Source organism: Pagrus major, chromosome 18 (assembly GCF_040436345.1).
Source record: "Pagrus major chromosome 18, Pma_NU_1.0".
In the NCBI taxonomy this organism is placed as follows: domain Eukaryota; kingdom Metazoa; phylum Chordata; class Actinopteri; order Spariformes; family Sparidae; genus Pagrus; species Pagrus major.
The window spans coordinates 10,755,769-10,775,753 of record NC_133232.1 but is presented as its reverse complement, the minus strand read 5'-3'; the positions used below and the strand labels follow the sequence as shown (position 1 = coordinate 10,775,753).

Below are 19,985 nucleotides of genomic sequence, written 5' to 3'. Positions count from 1 at the left end.
ATCTCATCTCATCATCTTCCGCTTTGTCCGGGGTGGGGTCGCGGTGGCAGCAGGCTCAGTAGGGAGCTCCAGACCTCCTTCTCACCAGCAACACTTTCCAGCTCCTCCACTCGTGAACAAGACCCCGAGATACTTAAACTCCTTCGCTTGGGTCAGGAGCTCACTCCCCAACCAGAGGGGGCAATCCACCGTTTTCCGGCAGAGAACCATGGCCTCAGATTTAGAGGTGCTGACCCTCATCCCGACCGCGTCACACTCGGCTGCGAACCGCCCCAATGCCTGCTGGAGGTCATGGGCTGAGGAAGCCAACAGAACCACGTCATCCGCAAAAAGCAAAGACGCAATTCTGAGGTTCCCATACCGGACAGTCTCCTCACTTCTTCCTTCGCCTTGAGATCCTGTCCATGAATATCACAAACAGGATTGGAGACAAGGGGCAGCCCTGGCGGAGTCCAACACCCACTGGAAACGTATTCGACTTTGTGCCGAGTATACGGACACAACTCTCACTTTGATCGTACAAGGACCGGATAGCTCGTACCAACGGCCCCGGTACCCTCTACTCCCTCAGTACCCCCCACAGAACTCCCCGGGGGACCCGGTCGAAGGCCTTCTCCAAGTCTACAAAACACATGAAGACTGGATGGGCAAACTCCCATGACCCCCCCAGCAAGCCTGCAAGGGTAAAGAGCTGATCTACTGTTCCACGGCCAGGACGGAATCTGCATTGTTCCTCCTGAATCAGAGGTTCGACAATCGGACGGACCCTCCTTTCCAGCACCCTGGAATAAACTTTCCCAGGGAGGCTGAGCAGTGTGATACCCCGATAATTGGCACACACTCTCCGGTCCCCCTTTTTAAAAATGGGAACCACCAACCCGGTCTGCCACTCCAGAGGTACCGTCCCCGCCCTCCTAAATGCTTGGTATTCCTCCAGGAATGTTTGGTCTCGTTTGAACCTTTTCAGCAGCTGTTGTGCTCTTTGCAGGGCCATATGCCTGTTGTTGGGCATGGTCACATCTGGCTCACGAAAAGGCAACTTGAGGTAGTAGTGTCCATCTTTAAGCACTGCTGAGTCCGAGATGATGCTCATGAACTTCTTGTCCTCCATTGACATTTCTTTTTGTTCGTAATGCTGTTCAGCAAAGTCTTGGTTGTACTGCTGGGTTAGGAGCTCTTCCAAGTTGGCAATGGCTATCCTGTTAACCCGTGCAGGATGACAATCCCTCATGTCACTGTCCTCCCTGTGCCCAAGTGGGCCATTAATTACCCACCCTAGGAGGGTTTTTACAGCAAACGGTCCATTACCTTCGCTGTTAATGACCTTCCAAGGCTCCAAGACTCTTGGAGCATTTGCACCAATCAGAAGCCCAATGCTTGCGTTGATTGGTTTTAGTTCAACCTCCTTCAGATAAGGCCACTCTCTGAGGTCCTCCTCTGTAGGGATGTTGTCTTTTGTAACAGGGATAGACATTTGTGAGAACACGTCTGGTAACTTCAAGAATGCGCTTCCTTTGAGCGCGGCCACTTCCATTCCAGAAATTCTGTAACTGGGCACAGGCTTCTCCCACCCCATAGTTTTAAGGAGAACTTTCACCCTTTTTCCACTTGTGTTTAACTCCGTCATTAACTCCTCTGTACAAAAGGTTGTAGTGCTTCCTGGGTCAAGGAAAGCATACGTCTGCACAATCTTGGTACCCTTGCACAGCTTTACTTGAACCGGCACAATAGACAACTTGCATTCACTATTACCGGCCCCAGTATGGCTGCCAGCATCCAGGGACACAAGGCTTGATGTGACCTTTGCTGCTTCTCCAGATTCTTTTGGGTTGCGATACGATTCCACTCTTTCTTTCTTATCAATGTGCAGTAAGCTTGGGTGGTTTTGATGGCAAATCTGACAAGTCATTCGGTTTTTACAGTACTTGCTCATGTGCAAAGCACAGACCTTTACTTTTCATGAACTCGATTTTCTCTTTGTTAGGTTTGTGTTTTAGGACACCACAAAACTCCAAGGAGTGGTCTTTACTGCAGTAGAGGCAGGGTTTGTCAAGAGGATGTGAAGAATCGTGTTTTAACTTCCCTTGGTTGACTTTGGGTTTGCTTTGTTTACTTTCATCTTGCTGCGTTTTCTCTGACATGGTTGCAACCGCAGTAGCAAAACTGCTACCCCTACTGGCTGGTTTAAAGGGGGGTCTTTGTGCTGGCCTTTTTGTTGCTTTTATCAACCCTTTCCCATCAGTCATGTCTTGTATATCCCCAAAAAATCCAGCACGACTCGTGACTGTCTTTCCACAAACTCGACAAGATCTTTGAACCTTGCCCGTCGCTTGCTCTTATCTTGAATGTCACAACTGATTGTTCTCCATCTGTCTCGGAGCTTAAAAGGTAACTTGGATAAAATTGTCCTCAAGTGAGATGGTGTTTCCAGTTCTTCCATAAAATTCACCTCTTTCATGATATTGAAGCAGCTTCGCAGATACAGCGCATAAGACCTCAATGCTGGTCCATCCTCCGCTTTTATTGAAGGCCAACGCAGGACCTTGTCCATGTGTGCTGATGTCAGCTTCATTTTGTTGCCAAAATGCCATTCAAGTTGTTCCTTTGCTTCTCTGAACCCTGTGTCTGGGTCCATGTGGAGAAAGCTACGAACCAGTTGGTTGGGTGCTCCCTTTGTGTATTGCTCCAAATAGAACAATTTGTCTTGCACATCATCCACCTTACGTTCTATGCCTTGCTCAAAGGCCTTAATAAATGATCGGTACTGCAGAGTGTCACCGTCAAATGTAGGAATCTCTCTGGCAGGGAGAAGAGCTGCTTGTTGTTGCTTTACGAGCAGTCCAGTTATTTCGTTCTGTCTCTTTAATACATCAGTGAGACAACTTTCCTCCATTGTATTTTTATTTGAAATTGAGGATCCATCCTCATCCTCTTGGTCATAACTCAGGTGTTTGCTTTTAGCCTTTGCTTTACATGGTGTAGCTTGAATATTTGGTTGCTGAAAGCTTTGAGGGTTTTGAGATTTTTTAGATGTTACTGGAATTTTGTACTCTGTAGATGTTCCAGTAACCTCAAACTGGCACATTAGTGTTACAATTTCCGATTTTGGTTGCTTTAATGTTGATGGTTGTGAAGTTTTTAGTTGTTGCTTTAATGATGAGGGTGGTTGTGCAGGTGCAGCCTGTTATAATTCACTCTCCATGAAAACATTCAATTTGGCTTCTGCTGCAGCCAATTCAGCCTCCACGTCATGCTTTTCCCTCCTTGTCTTTAATTGAGCTTCTTCTATGTCAAGAGCATGTTTCATTTCCAAGGCTTGAGCTTTAGCCATTAGAGCAGCTCGCTCTGCCTTAGCCTTTAAGCATGCAGTAGATGCACGGGAGGATGAGGATGCGCTGGAGGAGCTGGCGGCTTTGCTTGGAGCCTTGCTTGGGGATTTTTTGGTCTGGGACGCACTATCCTCCGGTCCCACTAATAATGCACTCGCTTCTTCTTGCTCCTCTTGCTCCTCTCCAACCTCACTCTTGTCCGTTTCTTTCTCCACGTCACCAGCCAACCATGCTTTAACGTCAAATAAGAAATCTTGAAAGTGGATTAGTTTAGGCTCATACCAGTCCGTATGATCCGCTTCCTTTTCTTCTTCACTTGAAAGGAGATTTTGTACAGCCACTTGCAACTCCATAAACTCTCCCAAGTAATTATTGAAAGCTTCAACATGTTTGTTGACTGTCTCTTTACTTTCCCCAGCTTCCAACAGATTATTAATTTCATTCTTTTTGCGCGTTAAAACGCCAAGCTTTCCCCGGCGTGATGCGATTGTTTTTATCAGAAGCGTCTCATCAGCCTTTCCAGTGCCAGACATCGTAACATGCAGGTGGATATATTTTATTCACGTTGAATTCCACCTTTGCATCAATATATTTGACCCACAGCAAGCAACAATATCCACTTTTATTGAGCGCATGTGCGCTGCGCTGCTTCTTTGTTTGAATCGGAGTGCGGCGGCTCCTTTTGGTCCATCATAATCAATGAATGAAATCCGGTACTCACAAACCGCAGACACTTCATCCACTGTCTCGCTGCATGTGTGTTCTTTGTTTCTTTGAAGACAACTTCTTTTTATCTTCAATCCATGGAGTTTTTTTACTTTAAATGTGTTGGCTTTTCTTGTCAAAAGCCGTGGTGTTGAAGGGGTGGTCTGCTTCACTCACGCTTCATTAACATTCGCTCGCCACGGTTTAAAAAATCTTAACTTTTATTTTAACAACTTAAATCCGTTCCAAGCTGTATGCTTAATTATTAAGACATCCAAAAGAGAACGAAAAAGTCTTGTATAGCAACGAAAAACTTAAATAACGTGGTCAAAAAACTGTTTTCCACCACCGCCTCTTAACCAAACAAGGTTTTTCCAATGCACCGCCGCGCAATCACATGACCCATATATCCTCCTGTTACGCACAACACGCCCCCGGGAGACATAAAAAACAAAAACAATAATATAAACAATCATAGCAATACCATAGGCCATCATAAGCAGAATAAACAATTCATTTCCACTGTAAAACTAAGTTAACAAATACGAAAGTAATAACTTCAATTTGACGGCTGCAACATTGTGTGTGGTGTGTTTAATCATAATTTTAACAAGAATAATAACTAGTTATAAAAATATTTTTATCAGTAATTTTTTTTTTATCAATTACTAGACATTTCAGGCGACCCCATTTGAATTCCAGGCGACCCCACGGTTGAAAAACACTGACCTAATGGAATAGTGTGAAACCATTCCCAGGAAACATCACCCTTGTTTGAGTGCATGTGCATGCTCATGCATCCACTAATAAAAAAAAAAGTTCCATAGTGCTGACAGAGGTTAAGAACTCCACAGGGAACCTTTGATTTTTGAGTCAACATGGATGAAAAAATCACTGAGCTGCTCAAACTCACAGACAGTTGAAACATCTGTAGTTACTTCTATGGCAAAAAAAGCATTTATCATATGATCGTCTCAGTATGTGGCCACCTGAGTAAATCTGTGTCAACTCATATCTTTACATGCACTTTTAAAGTAGTTGCTCTGACAAAGAAAATCAGTATGTGAAGTAAAGTACACTTTTCCCTTGTGAATGTGTTGTTGCAAGGTAAAATATATTATATTACCTCAGTGATAAACCAGCCTGGGTCAGCCAACAGTGTCAGGGGTGAAACAAACTTTCCTCCTTTGAAATGGAAACGTTCAGGGATCTCTTGTGTGGCATAAACCCACATGTTTGGGACCTGGGACAATGCAGCATACACCTATGCATAGAACACACAGGCACAGAGACACACACAAAACAGTGTTATTAGAATTATTTTAATATCAAACCTTATAAAGCACTGTTCTTCAAATGAGTATTGTTACAGCCTAGTGACTCCCAGTGGTTGGCCAGAAGGTTTCAACGAGAAATAAATGATCCTTCACATGTCAAGGACTCGTTTTGAATTTTCCTCCCTAGCAAAAGTTGTTAGTGACACAGAGTACATAGCAATTACTTATTGTTGATTCCTTTAAACAAATTGAGTAGGCTGCACTTTTGCAGGGGTCTATTATTAGAACTCGCTTATTTTAGCTTAATATAAATGCAAAATATCCATAGATTTTCATCCAACTTAGTCAATAACCAAATGGAAAAACAAACCATGGCCAGAAGAAGCAACAAAGATCTGATACTAACATAACAGCTGGTTAGGTTAGCACGCTGTCTGCCTTCAGGGAATTGTGTGATACAGGTGACCCTGCTCCAGCACCTGCTTTGCGGTAGGCCCATCTGAGATCATGGCCTCTAAGGATAAACTTCTGGCATCACTTTGAGCAGACTTTGTGACTATTCTCAAGGGCGAGGTCCAGTCTGTGCTTGAAAGTGAAATGTCTGTTATCAAAGTGGAGATACAAGCTGCCAAAACCAAACTTTCTAAACTATAAAAAAAAACAAGGTGGTAGCGATGGGAAACACAATGGGGAAGATAGAAAAGGGACTCTGGATGCTCAGATGATGTTGTGGCTTTACAGAGCAACAACTTTCAGGCCAGGTGGCTGCATTAGAGGGCAAATGCAAGGACCTAGAAGGAAGATCTAGACATAATAATATCCGTATAGTAGGTGTACCAGAAAGCCAAGGCAGTTGCACCACATCTGCAATCTCTTTGCTGCTCAATGAGCGTATTGCATCCTGCAACCACCACCAAAGCAAGGGGCTCCCCCAGGAGCCACAGTGGCCCATCTACACTACTTTCAAGGCTGCTCCAACATCCTGCCCCTTGCCAGAGAAAAGAGGCGAGTGAAGGTGAATGATTTAAACATTTCGTTGTACCCAGACTACACAGCAAGAGTTGCTTGTGCACGACCAGGATATGTTAACTTGTGAATCACTACTCATATTTAGATATACTTATTATCTTTGGTCATGGCACAGAGTGTGACCACAGGAGGGAGTGCTGCATGTCCTATTCCATTTGTGAGCTGGAATGTAAGGAGATGAACCATCCTGTAAAATGTAAGCGAGTCCTGACACATCTACATCAGTTAAAGGTGGATGTTACTTTCCTTCAGGAAACACACCTAAATATGTCTGACCATCCACAATTACGTACTAGGTGGGTTGATAAACTCTATCATTCAATGTTGCAATCTAAATCAAGAGGGGCTGCACTTCTTATTAGAACATGTGCCTTTCATCCCTTCCCAGATTGATGCAGACCCTATGGGTTGATAAGTCATTGTTACAGTTAAAGTATATAACACCCCAGTCATATTAGCTAGTGTCTATGCCCCAATACCTGACTTAAGTGATCATCTGATTATAGGCAGAGATGACCTGTACGTTGGCCCCTAGCCTGGACCGTAGCTCTGATAAAACTTAGCCAACTTCTACAGCTGCCCTTTCAATTCAGCTGTTTCTTGATACTTAAGGCATAGATGATATTTGTGTACTCTTAACCACACTGTTTGCAAGTATTCCTTCTTCTCGGCTGTTTATAAAACATTTTCCCGAATTTATTACATTTTCATGGATAACTGTCTTCTCCCTTCAGTTCAGGAATGTGATTGTCATGCGATCATAATTTCTGACCATAAACTGACACTTAATCTATCAGCCACAGAACCCGTTTAGAGACCATGGTGACTCAGCCCACTTTTGCTTTCGGATAAAAAGTTTTCAGATTTTATCTCATCATAGATTGATCTCTTTTTAGACATTAACCAAACACCAAATATGTCACCATCTACAGTATGGGAAGCACTAAAGCATTCGTAAGGGGCCAAATTTTCTCTTATAATGCACAGCTACGGAAAATCCAAAATAACCATACAGTTGTGCTGATAAATTTACATACCCTGGCAGAATTTGTGATTTTTTGTCCATTTTTCAGAGAACATGAATGATAATACGAAAACTTTTCTTTCACTCATGGTTAGTGGTTGGGTGAAGCCATTTATTGTCAAACAATTGTGTTTGCTCTTTTTAAATCATAATGACAACAGAAACTACCCAAATGGCCCTGATCAAAAGTAACCTAGTTCTTAATACCGTGTATTGCCCCCTTTAACATCAATGACAGCTTAAAGTATTTTGTGGTAGTTGTGGATGAGGCACTTTATTTTCTCAGATGGTAAAGCTTCCCATTCTTCTTGGCAAAAAGCCTCCAGTTCCTGTAAATTCTTGGGCTGTCTTGCATGAACTGCACGTTTGAGATCTCCCCAAAGTGGCTCAATGATATTGAGGTCAGGAGACTGAGATGGCCACTCCAGAACTTGCTGTAGCCAATGACAGGTCAACTTGGCCTTGTGTTTTGGATCATTGTCATGTTGGAACGTCCAAGTACATCCCAGCCCAGGGCTTCCGGGCTGATGAGTGCCCAGTCCAGTTTTTTCTGATAACATGCTGCATTCATCTTGCCATCAATTTTGACCAAGTTCCCTGTGCCTTTGTAGCTCACACATCCCCAAAACATCAGCGATCCACCTCCGTGTTTCACAGTAGGAATGGTGTACTTTTCATCATAGGCCTTGACTCCTCTCCAAATGTAGTGTTTATGGTTGTGGCCAAAAAGTTAAATTTTGATCTCATCACTCCAAATAACTTCATTCCAGAGGTTTTGAGTCTGGTCTCTGTGCTGTTTGGCGTATTGTAAGCGGACTGCTTTGTGGCATTGGCGTGGTAATGGCTTTCTTCTGGCGACTCGACCATGCAGCCTGAAACAGTGCATCTTGAAACAGCCACACAACTTTTTTCAGAGAGTCCTTTATGTCAGCTGAAGTTATTTGTGGGTTTCTTTTTATACCCTTTTCCAGTTTTATAAAGTTCAACTTCCTTCTCCCACATATGCTTTGATAATTATTTTGCTTTCCCCATGGCTCGGAATCCAGCAACGTCAGTGCAGCACTGGATGAAACATGCAGGGGTGTGTCAGGAGCCCAGAAACTCTGACTTTTTATACACACACACTGATTACAAGCAAACAGATCACAGGTGAGGATGGTTACCTTTAGTAGCCATTTAAACACGTGTGTCACCTTGTGTGTATGTTATCAGGGCAAAACGTCCAGGGTATGGAAACTTTTGATCAGGGCCATTTGGGTAGTTTCTGTTGTCATTATGATTTAAAAAGAGCAAACACAATTGTTTGATAATAAATGGCTTCACCTAACCACTTACCATCAGTGAAAGAAACATTTTTGTATTATCATTCATATTCTCTGAAAAATATGAATGTAGGGTATGTAAACTTATGAGCACAACTGTATATCTAATCGGATATGATAGGATCTCGATTCACAAATAGCAGCATCTTCATCAGTTGATGACTTTAAAGAATGACTACTCCTACAAAAAAATGTTGACCTACTTACCACGCAAAAACCTGAAAGTCTCCTGATCAGGTCTCAGCATACATACTACGAGTATAGAGATAAAACAGGGAGGATCCTTGCGCACCTACTTCGCCAAAAAGCAGCTGGTCCGGCAGTCCCTGAGATTCGGGATGAATCGGGTCCATATGGACCACTCTGTCATTAACCCATACTTTATGAGGTTCTATTGTAACTTGTATACATCTGAATTTCTGAAGGATGGTCACTTATTTTAATCTTTTTTCCAAAATGTTGAGACTCCTCTTATAGACCCTGTGATGGCAGCAGAACTGGAGTCCCTGTTCTCAACTGGAGAAATTGTGATGGCCATCAGGGGTATGCAATGTGGAAAATTCCCTGGCCCAGATGGGTATCCCACTTTGTAAAATAACTTTCTTCCATTCTAAATTCTGTATATGATGACTGTTGGCTGGCTCACTGCCTGAACATTAAGACAAGCTACCATATCACTCACTCTGAAAAAAACAAAACAGAAATCAACAAGAATGCAGCTCTTGTTTTCCCATTTCAAAGTTCAATGTAGACAGACAAATTATTGCAAAAATGATTGCTTGAAGCGGTTCTTCCAACCATAATCTCACCAGACCAGACAGGCTTCATTAAAAACAACAATCTTCTTTCAACATCAGGCGCCTGTATAACATCATCTATGATCCCTCTCCACCCAACAAACCGGAAGTGGTTATATCTTTAGATGCTGAGAAGGCCTTTGATTTGGTGGAGTGGGACTATTTATTTTATGTTCTTGAGAAATTTGGATACAGGTCCCATTTTTTTTATCGTGGATAAAAACCCTATACAATTCACCAATGGCAGCAGTATGTACTAATAATAATATATCACCTTTCTTGCACACGTGGGACAAGACGGCGTGTTCACTGTCCCCCCTTCTTTTTGCAATCACAATTGCAACAAAAATCTGCGAAAAGGGTATTATAAGGGCAGGGGTGAAACATAAAGTCTTGCTATCTGCTGATGATCTATTACTCTAGCTGTCCAACCCCTCCTCATCTCGTCCTATAGTTCTTGATCTCTTGTGTGAATTAGGCAAAATTTCTGGCTATAAAGTAAATATACAAAAAAGTTCATTGATGGTCATAAATTTGGCAGCAAGAGATCCCTGTCTGTCCATACAAAGCCTTTTAAATTGTGTATGGACAAAATAAAATATCTTAGTGTCTGGGTCACACACAAATTTAATAACCTCTCAGCAAATTTCCCCCCTCTCCTGTCCTCTCTAAAGAAATAAATTGATCTTTGGGATCTGTTACCCTTACCCCTGGCAGGTTGAATTAACACCATAAAGACTTTTTATTAATAAAGATGATTTTTTATTTCCCTAGATAGGAAACTTTAAGCATTCACGCGTACGCAGAGCTATACTCCAGAGGCCCCATCAGCAGGGAGGGCTTGGACTACCTAACTTTCAATTCTATTATTGGGCAGCAAGTATTAAAAAGATTTCCCATTGGATGGCAGGAAGTGAAGTAACTGCTGTACCTGATTGGCTAATTCTAGAGAGACGGTCTCCTGCAAAACCACCTCATTATCTGCTTTATTATGCTCTACCATATTCAGAGCCTTTTATCAAATATACCTCTAACCCAGTTGTTATTCATTCTTTAGAAATATTGAAACAGCTCAGACAGACAGAGACAGATGTTCTATTCAGTACTTGGCTGAACTATGGGATTTGTTCATTCAAAGACATGTCCATAGACAACTTATTTGCCTCTTTTGTGCAGATTGTTCAGATATTCAACATCCTCAGATCACACTTTTCTAGATATTAACAAATTTGGAGTTTCATATCATCAAATATCACTCAGTGATGACTGTGATGTCATTGATTGAGTCTAGGAGTGTGTCTAGAGGCTGTGAGAGGATCACAGCCTCTAAACACACTCCTAGACTGAATCAATGACATCACATCATCTGGGAAGTGAAAGATAGGTGACATATATCCTTTATAAATGACAGAAAGCATGACAAGCCTTGATTCTCTTACAGTCCAGTTGGAGACTGATTTGTGTATAGAAATCTCAGAACTCACTTGGTCCAAAATGATGAAGGGAATATATTCATCCTCAATATGTATGAAGCATACTGTTATGCAGTTTAAAAATTTCCATCAGTTGCACTGTACCAAAGTTAAACTATCCCAAGTAACTCATCCCAAAACCTTTGCAAGCAGAACCAAGCAGCTCTAATTCATATGTTTTGTGAGTGTGTGTATTTCATTTTTGGCAACCAATATTTGATGTGCTGATGTGGCCATGCGACAGGATCAGAGATATATTGTACTTCAATAAGCTGGAGATAAGATAGACATATACCGTTAAAATATACTGTTATGGGGTCAGCTGAAAAGTTTACAACCTCTTCATAGTCAGATTGATGCTTTAGGCTCTGATAACTTGTGTTATCGAGGATATTATTAGTTCAGATATGTTCATGTAATGATTTATCAAAACTGTACTAACAAAATTCAGATACAACCTCTGTTAAAAAAAAGCTGCACTGATCCATATTGTTACACTGAATGTATACTATGTAATATCCCTTCATATACTATTCATGTGTTATGAATTTTCCTTGAAAAAACAAACAAAAAACACTGTATAGACTCAATCATCACTTGAGACCCACAAGAAGTTTTGGTGGTGTCTGTATCTGAAGAGACCTTTCCCTCTGTCTGTGTTTTCTTACTTTTTGTATTATCATAAAAACAACAATATAACACCCTTGAGATATAAAGCACAAAATTAAGAGATAAAAATTAACAGGAAACAGACTGAAAATAGACAAATAATGAAATGATTTCACTATGATGCCTATTCAACCACAGAAGAGGCACAAAAATCAAGGAAAAAAATTACTCAATAAACACAATCTGAGCAAGTCAACAGCATCAAGCAGGCATGACACTCCTTCAGACACTCCCAGTGGGATATGAAGCTGTGTAAAGGATGGAACAAAACAGCGTTGCACAGGTAACAGCGACATGCCCAGTAGAATCAAGATCTCCAGCTTTACCTCTCCAGAGCTCTCTCTCTGTCATTTCAGTATCGCATAGACATCGCAACCCTCCTCCTCCCTTTCACCATCTCAATCTGGGATGCCTGGCCATCAGCAGTCAACCCTCTGATCAGAAGTTGTTGAAGTTGTTCCACATCAAGCTCCATTCCTTACTACCACCACCAGTGTCTAGACTCCAGGGGGAAGGTTCCTTTATACCGAAAATTATTATATACGTCAGTATGTAAGACTGCTTCCAATGGTGACCAACTTTGGTCTAAGTGCCAAAGTCTATTCCTTCTGTTCACAAAAAAATGTATCTTACATCATATCCTCTCACTTGTTTTGTTTCTATTAATAGTCTCTACTGATTGAAATGTGTCTGCCTTAGCTTGTGAATCTTAAGGGTTCATAGATGGAGACATTACAAAAACATCTAATGGCTGCAATGATGGCCATTTTACTTTCCGCCATAACTGAATTCTGTATTTAGCATCATATCAAACAGTAACTTAACGTGACACATCTTAAGTTCATTTAACTTAGTTCACAGAAGAGCTGTTAAAGTTAAATATCTGACGAAGCAGTCATATTAACGTTGCATTAGACTGCATACATCCACTTTCTGTGGAGTCAACCAGCCAAAATATGGACAGCACCACTGTGTCATTGCTGGGCACATTGTGGTCAAACGGAGTATAAAGTCCTGTCATCAGGATTTTACTGTCATCATCAGGATTCAAGCACTCTGCTGCCACCTAGCGTCTACAGTTATCAAGTGCAGCCCCTCCTTTTACCGCTGCGGCATCACTGTGGTAATGTAGCAGAAAGCACGTCATATACAAGTAGAGACATCTGTATATGAAGATAGGGGGTATTGTTATGATTACTGAGGCTATTTATTTTTTTGTCTTATTATCTGCACAATAATACACCACACAGCTGTGTAAGAGTGTGTATCTGTTGATTGTATCGCAAAATAAAAAACACACAAAAAACTGATACACACAAAACTGCCACACAAAAAACACCTGGCAAATGAAATTACCCTATACACTGATCAGCAATAACATCAAACCACCCACTTAAAATTGTGCAAAACAGCTCTGGCCTGTCAAGGCATTGTCAGAAGACCTCTTCAATCCAGTTTATCAACCTTACTGGGCTTCTCCTGCTACAAGCTAATGCTAAGATAATGGCTTGGTAGGTGTCCTGCTGGAATAAAACAGCCTCTGTTTTGGATCTGATATGGAATTGCATTTGTATAACTGTATGTAATAGTGTCTGAGGATCTCCTATTTGGTTCTAATTGGAGTATAATTCGGTATAGTAATGTGTAAGTATAGTACATTTTAGGTCAAATAATGCATTATATGCAATTTGTAATTACAGCATGATTTAGGTATTTGGGCATAGAGTTTATAATGAGGATATATGCACTGCTCAAAAAAATGAAGGGAACACTTCACAGTATACCACAATATAACACCAAGTCAGTTAAACTTCAGGGATATGGCGGCAGCACACATGGATGCAGCGGCCCCTCTAGGGATCAGCGAGAGTGAAAGTTTTGGGTGTCCTACCTATCTCAGACGTTCAGTCTGCAAAATTTACAGCCGAGAGACTTTACTAAAAATCAGAGTAACGCAGGCTGCTAAAACTATGACGCTTGGTTTTGATTTGGACATATTACGCCAGCACGGGATCTTATTGGAGCCAGCCAACCGTAAGAAGAGAAGGCGGAAGCGGTGTGAACGTAAACATAAGAGGGGGAAGAGAGCCGGGATCCATGCTAGGCTAAAGGCTAACCTCTCCAGACCAGCAGTACCGTCGCTCCTACTCTCCAACGTCTGCTCCCTCAACAACAAGCTGGATGAGCTACGTCTGTTGAGAGAAACCCACAGATAGTGGAAAGACTGCTGTGCGTTTGCTTTCACGGAAACATGGCTCCAGGACAATATCCCAGACGTGGCCATACAGCTGGAGGGGATGACGGCTTTCCGGGCGCACAGAGATGCAGCTACCTCCAGTAAAAGTCGAGGAGGGGGTCTGTGCATCTATATCAACAAAGACTGGTGTGTAAATGCCATGTTAACCACTAAACACTGCTCTCAGCTGGTGGAGTTCCTCATCGTGAAATGCCGGCCATTCTGTCTGCCGAGGGATTTCACCATAGTGATTGTAGCCGTTGTTTACATAGATCCTAGTGCAAATGCTAAAGCTAATGCTAACGAGGCACTTGGAGGGCTACATGATGCCATAAGTAAGCTCCTGACTAAACACCTGGACAGCTTTATAGTGGTGGCAGGGGATTTCAACCCCAGTTTCAAGGCTGTTTTCCCGAAGTTCAAGCAAGTTGTGGACTTTAAATCCAGAGGGGAGAACATGCTGGACCTGGTTTAACAAACTCCCCAGATGCATACAAGGCAACGCCCCGCCCTCACCTCGGCCATTCTGATCATCTATCTGTTATGCTGGTGCCTGCTTACAAACCACTACTGAAGTGCAGCAGGCCAGTGAAAAAACAAATCAGGACCTGGCCTAAGGGGGCAGACTCAGCACTTCAGGACTGTTTCATGCACACGGACTGGGATGTTTTTAAGACAGCAGCCTCCCAGGGAGATCACATAGACTTTGAAGAGTATGCTGAGGCGGTAACCAGTTACATTGCAAAGTGCACAGAGGATGTCACTGTAATTAAGACCTTCACTGCGCGTTGCAACCGAAAACCCTGGATGACTACGGTGGTGCGCTCGCTGCTGACAGCCCGAGATGCAGCCTTCAGGGCGGGGGATATGACTGCTCTCTGCTCAGCCAGGTCTGCGTTCTCACAGGCAATCAAGGCTGCGAAAGGCGCCGATGCAGAGAAAATCCAGGGACACCTCTGCAACACAGGAAACACCAGGCGGATGTGGCAGGGAGTCCAAGCGCTGACAGATTACAAGTCCAGGCAGGGGGTCAACGACGATGATGCTTCTCTTCCAGACAGGCTCAACAACTTCTTTGCACGCTTTGAAGCACCAAACCCGACAACCAGAGGGTGGGCTTGTCCTTCTCTACCATCTATCGGGCCAGTCCTCACCATCAACGCAGCAGACACACGCAGGGCCCTAACCAGGGTCAACCCACGGAAAGCGGGAGGCCCGGATAACATCCCGGGACGTGTGCTCAGAACCTGCTCTGGTGAGCTAGCAGATGTCCTGACTGACATTTTCAACATCTCCCTCAGTCAGGCCATCGTCCCCAGATGCTTCAAAACATCCACTATAATACCAGTAGCAAAGAAATCAGTTGTATCCTGTCTGAACGACTACCGCCCCGTCGCACTGACACCAATTGTGATGAAGTGTTTTGAGCGGTTTGTGAAACCACACATCACAGCCAGCCTCCCTGCATCACATGACCCACACCAGTTTACTTATCGTCCCAACCGCTCCACAGAGGATGCAATATCCACCACTTTGCACTCAGTCATCACCCATCTGGGCCAGAAGGACACCTACGCCAGAATCCTGCACATTGATTTCAGCTCAGCATTTAATACCATCATCCCCCAGAGACTAATGGAGAAACTCCTCCTACTTGGCCTGAACACCACTACATGTCTCTGGATCCGGGAAAATTGTTATCGACTTCTGGAGGTCACAGCCCGAGCACGCTCCTCTCAGCATCAGTGGCCACACAGTGGAGAGAGTGGAGAACATCAAGTTCCTCGGAGTGCAGATCTCGCATGACCTAAGCTGGAATAAGAACACCTCAGGGATCACGAAACGGGCCCAGCAGAGACTGTACTTCCTGAGGAAGCTGAAACAAGCCTCTCTCCCCATCAGCATCCTCAAGACCTTCTATAGTGGTGTGGTGGAGAGCGTTCTGACATATTGTATCTTGACATGGTACTCCAGCTGCAGTATGTCAGAAAAAAAAGCCCTGTAGAGAATAGTTAGAGGAGCTGAGAGGCTTATCGGAGTTTCCCTCCCCTCTGTCCAAGAACTCTTCCTAAGCCGCTGCAGGAGCAGGGCACTGAACATCGTCAGGGACCCCTTCCACCCTCTCCACATATTCATTGAACTGCTCCCATCAGGAAAATGGTTCCGGAGTCTAAAAGGTCGAACAAACAGACTAATCAACAGCTTCCTTCCGCAAGCTGTTAGATTGTTGAACTGCTGATCTGGAGCATTTTAGTTTTAAATTACTATAGTAATATATTGTGTGTATTTATTGTGTTCGTGTTATGGGATCCTGGAGAAACGTAATCTCATTTTTGCTGCACTACTTTTGTTGGTACAGCTAAATGACAATAAAGCTTTGATTGATTGATTGATTGATATCAATTTGTCCAGTTAGAAAGCACAAGTGATTGCGAATCAATTTCACATGCTTTGGTGCAAATGAAAGTGGTGAACAGGTGCAATTGAGAGGCAAAAGTGTGGTGGCCATCTCTTCTTATTCTTGCACAGGGAGTCCAGCTCATCCAGGATGGCACATCTATACGTGCGGTCGCAAGATTTGCTGTCTCTCACAGCACAGTCTCAAGAGGATGGAGGAGATACCAGTAGACTGACCATTACACGAGGAGAGCTGGACAGGGTCATAGAAGGGCATCAAGCCAGCAGCAGAACTGGTATCTGCTCCTTTGTGCAAGGAGGAACAGGTCCACTGCCAGAGCCCTACAAAATGACCTCCAGCAGGCTACTAATGCGCATGTTTCTGAATAAACGTTCTCTTTACAGATGAGAGCAGGTTCACACACCACATGTGATGGGGATGAAAGAGTCTGGAGATGCCATGGTGAACATTATGCTGCCTGTAACATCATCTAACATGACCTGTTTGGTGGTGGGTAAGTGATGGTGTGGGGAGGTCTGGAGGCAGACCTCCATGTCATAGTCAATGGTACCCTGACTGCTGTTAGGTACTGGGATGAAATCCCCAGAGCAATTGTCAGAACTTACGCTGGTGAAGTGGGCCCTGGGTTCCTCCTGGTGCAGGACAATGCCCTGCCCCATGTGGCCACAGTGGGTAGGCAGTTCCTGGATGATGAGGGCATTGATGCCATTGACTGGCCCTCTCATTCCCCTGACCTAAATCCAATTGAGCACCTATGGGACATTATGTATCGATGCATCCGATGGCGCCAAGTACGGCCACAGACTGTCCAGGAGCTCATTGATGCCCTGATCCAGGTCTGGAAGGACATCTGCCAGGACAACATCCACTGACTCATCAGGAGCATGCCCAGACATTGTCGGGGGTGCATACAGGCACACAGGGACCATACACACTACCGAGTCATATTATGATTTGGAACAGCCTGTGATTTAAATTTTTTACTTAGATTTTCAGTGTGATTTTGAATCCAGCCTCATTGGGTTAATGATTTTGGTTTCCATTGACCATTGTTATGTCATTTTTTTCTAAACAAATTATACAATGTACATCAGTGAAGATTTTCAACTTGAATAATTTGTTCATCAAGATCTGATGTGTGGTTTAAAGGACCTATTTGTACTTCAAATGAATAGGGGGCAGTATTTCCCCACTTCTCAATGTGTAGCTCAAACCCTTTTTGTTATTTATTTTATGTATTTCATTTGTTTCTTTGCAAATTAATTGCTTCAAGTTGTTAAAATTGTAAGGACGGAAATAATTTCTACTATGGATGTATTTACTTACCCATATGTTGACCATGCCTTTTCTTACACAATAATTGCAAGATACAATGGATTGGAGATTGGAGGTATACATTGATACTAAATTCTGAGAACAGCTCAGTCTATTGTTGTAACAAACACAGGTCTGTGTAAGCAGGCATACTGAACAACCATTGTAACCTACATTTGAGTAAAGCCGGCACAAAAGCCTTTCCAGCAGGTTGGAATGTTTCATTTCAATAATTGTGAACACAAAATATTTTTAGTATTTAGTATTAAGTTTTTAAGTATTAAAAAGCCATTTAATACAAAGTTTACAAAATTTACAAAAATATCAGTGCAATAGTGGACACTAAAATGCCATTCCTTTTTTAGAGGAAGGAATTTGCTTTGGTGTCTGGTGCAAAAAAATGAAGGCAAATTACTGCAACAGTCAAGAACATAAATATAGAATACAAAAATTACATTGAGGAAGCTACAGTGCCTATAAAAAGTATTCACCCCCTTAATCTTTTTCCCCTTTTATTGCTTTTTTAAATGGAATCATGGTCATGGTGAAGTGAAAAAAGACTTCTACAAAGTAATGTCAATTAATTAAAAATATATAATGTAAAATAGATGATTGCACAAGTATTCACCCCCTTTAAAGTGACTGACCTAATTCAACAGAGGTCCAGCCAATTGGTGCTAGTCGTCTCACAATTAGTGAAATGGAGATCACCTGAGTGCAGTGAATGTGTCTCAAGTGATTGTAGTGTTTTGAACTATAAGGACACCGGTGTCTGAACGTCCAGTCACTGGTTATTCAGTATTCCCGGCTACAATTACACCATGAAGATAAAAGAACACTCCAAGCAGCTGCTCATTACTTAATGTTTACTTCTAGAGTCTATGTGAGTCTTCTTTTGCTGCTGTTGTTGTCTTTAAGCAAGTAAATATATCAAGGTCATCTTTTTCAATCTATTGTAAATGAGGTCTGCCAAACAGTATAATGTAATGTAAAGGCAGATGATTAAGGGACATTTAGGACTGATGTGAACTTTTGTAGACATTTCCCTTGGGCAAAACAATGGCTCTAATCTGGGACATTCACAACGTCCCCACAGAGGACCTTTACTTTTCTGTTTGAGTACAAACTTTTTGTCAAGTATTTGATAACCTGGAGACTGGTCTCTGTAAAGGATGACAACATGGTGTGTGAAATGTCCCCACTAAGTTTCCTGTTTTCAGGATGTGTGAAAGCAGACAAAAGTTGACAGATCTGTAGGACATATTACAGTAGAATTTGGTGGTGTTTCTTTTCCTCTGAAGTCTGTTATGCTTCCATGTATTTAAGTTTAGAGCTATGTCTTTAAGAAAATGCATTAGTCTAACTGAATACTATGCAGTGTTTACATCAAATTGATCAATTGTTTTTCATATTTCATGATTTAAAGGTATGTTTTTCCAACACTCTTTTACACACTTTAGGCTCTGCCTTTCAGTACATAATACATCTTTATTCTTATAGTTAGTTTATAGGAATTTCAAATGTAATTTTTTGTTATGTAAATTCTTTAAAATTATTTCCAAGTCATATTATATGGTGTACAGTATATATCATACATTTTAAAACAAAAATTATCTGCCTTTCTCAAAGAATTTCAGGATCAAATTCAGCTTCATATGTTTTGTACTTATTGTTGAACTGATTTCAATATAATGACTGAAGATGTTGCCTGTGTTTACAGACTGGAAAGATTTCCAAAATCAAAGTATTTTACCCTTACTGTGATGGACAAAAAGGCATCATAGTGAGTTCTCAATGAAATGGCTGGATCAACATTGTAGAATTGTTCTAGGTCTAAGAGACCTATTTTATTTATTTTTAGATGAAAGACACATGTCTGGAAGACTCTGAGCCGTATGACACTACATCAGTAGGTGAAGATGAATATATTCCAGATACCAACTTGGAAACTGAGGACAGTGATGCTACCCTTAAACCCAAACAAACAAAACACTGGTTTCTTGATGATGTATTAAATGACCGTGATTCAGAAAGACCGACTGTATGTGACACCACAACACCCAACTTGGACATCAACTGCATTGCATCTGACATCACTGTAGAAGAAGAGCCCTGCTCAGGTCAGGATCCCAATGACAGTGAAGTTGTTGGTGCTTTCCAATAATAATAATAATAATAATAATAATAATAACACTAAGAGTCTATAATAAAAGACACTATTGTGTGTTTTGTAGTAAGCCATATGCCAAAATGGTAAGACATCTTGAAAGTGCACACAAAGATAAAGTGGATATGGCAAGAGCTATTAGCTTTCCAAAGAGTTCCAAAGAGAGAGAAAAAAACTGCTAGATAACATTCATAACAGAGGCAACTATGCTCATAATGCTGCGAA

At 42.1% G+C, this 19,985-nt stretch overlaps 1 protein-coding gene across 1 annotated transcript in view; it reads right to left on the bottom strand.

The window, feature by feature from the left end:
* Positions 1-19,985, bottom strand: part of enpp6 (ectonucleotide pyrophosphatase/phosphodiesterase 6) — a 97,797-nt gene that overhangs the window by 6,646 nt on the left and 71,166 nt on the right. The window contains exon 6 of the mRNA XM_073486271.1: positions 5,161-5,298. Coding sequence (XP_073342372.1) covers positions 5,161-5,298 — 138 coding nt within the window. The remainder of the gene's footprint in view (positions 1-5,160; positions 5,299-19,985) is intronic.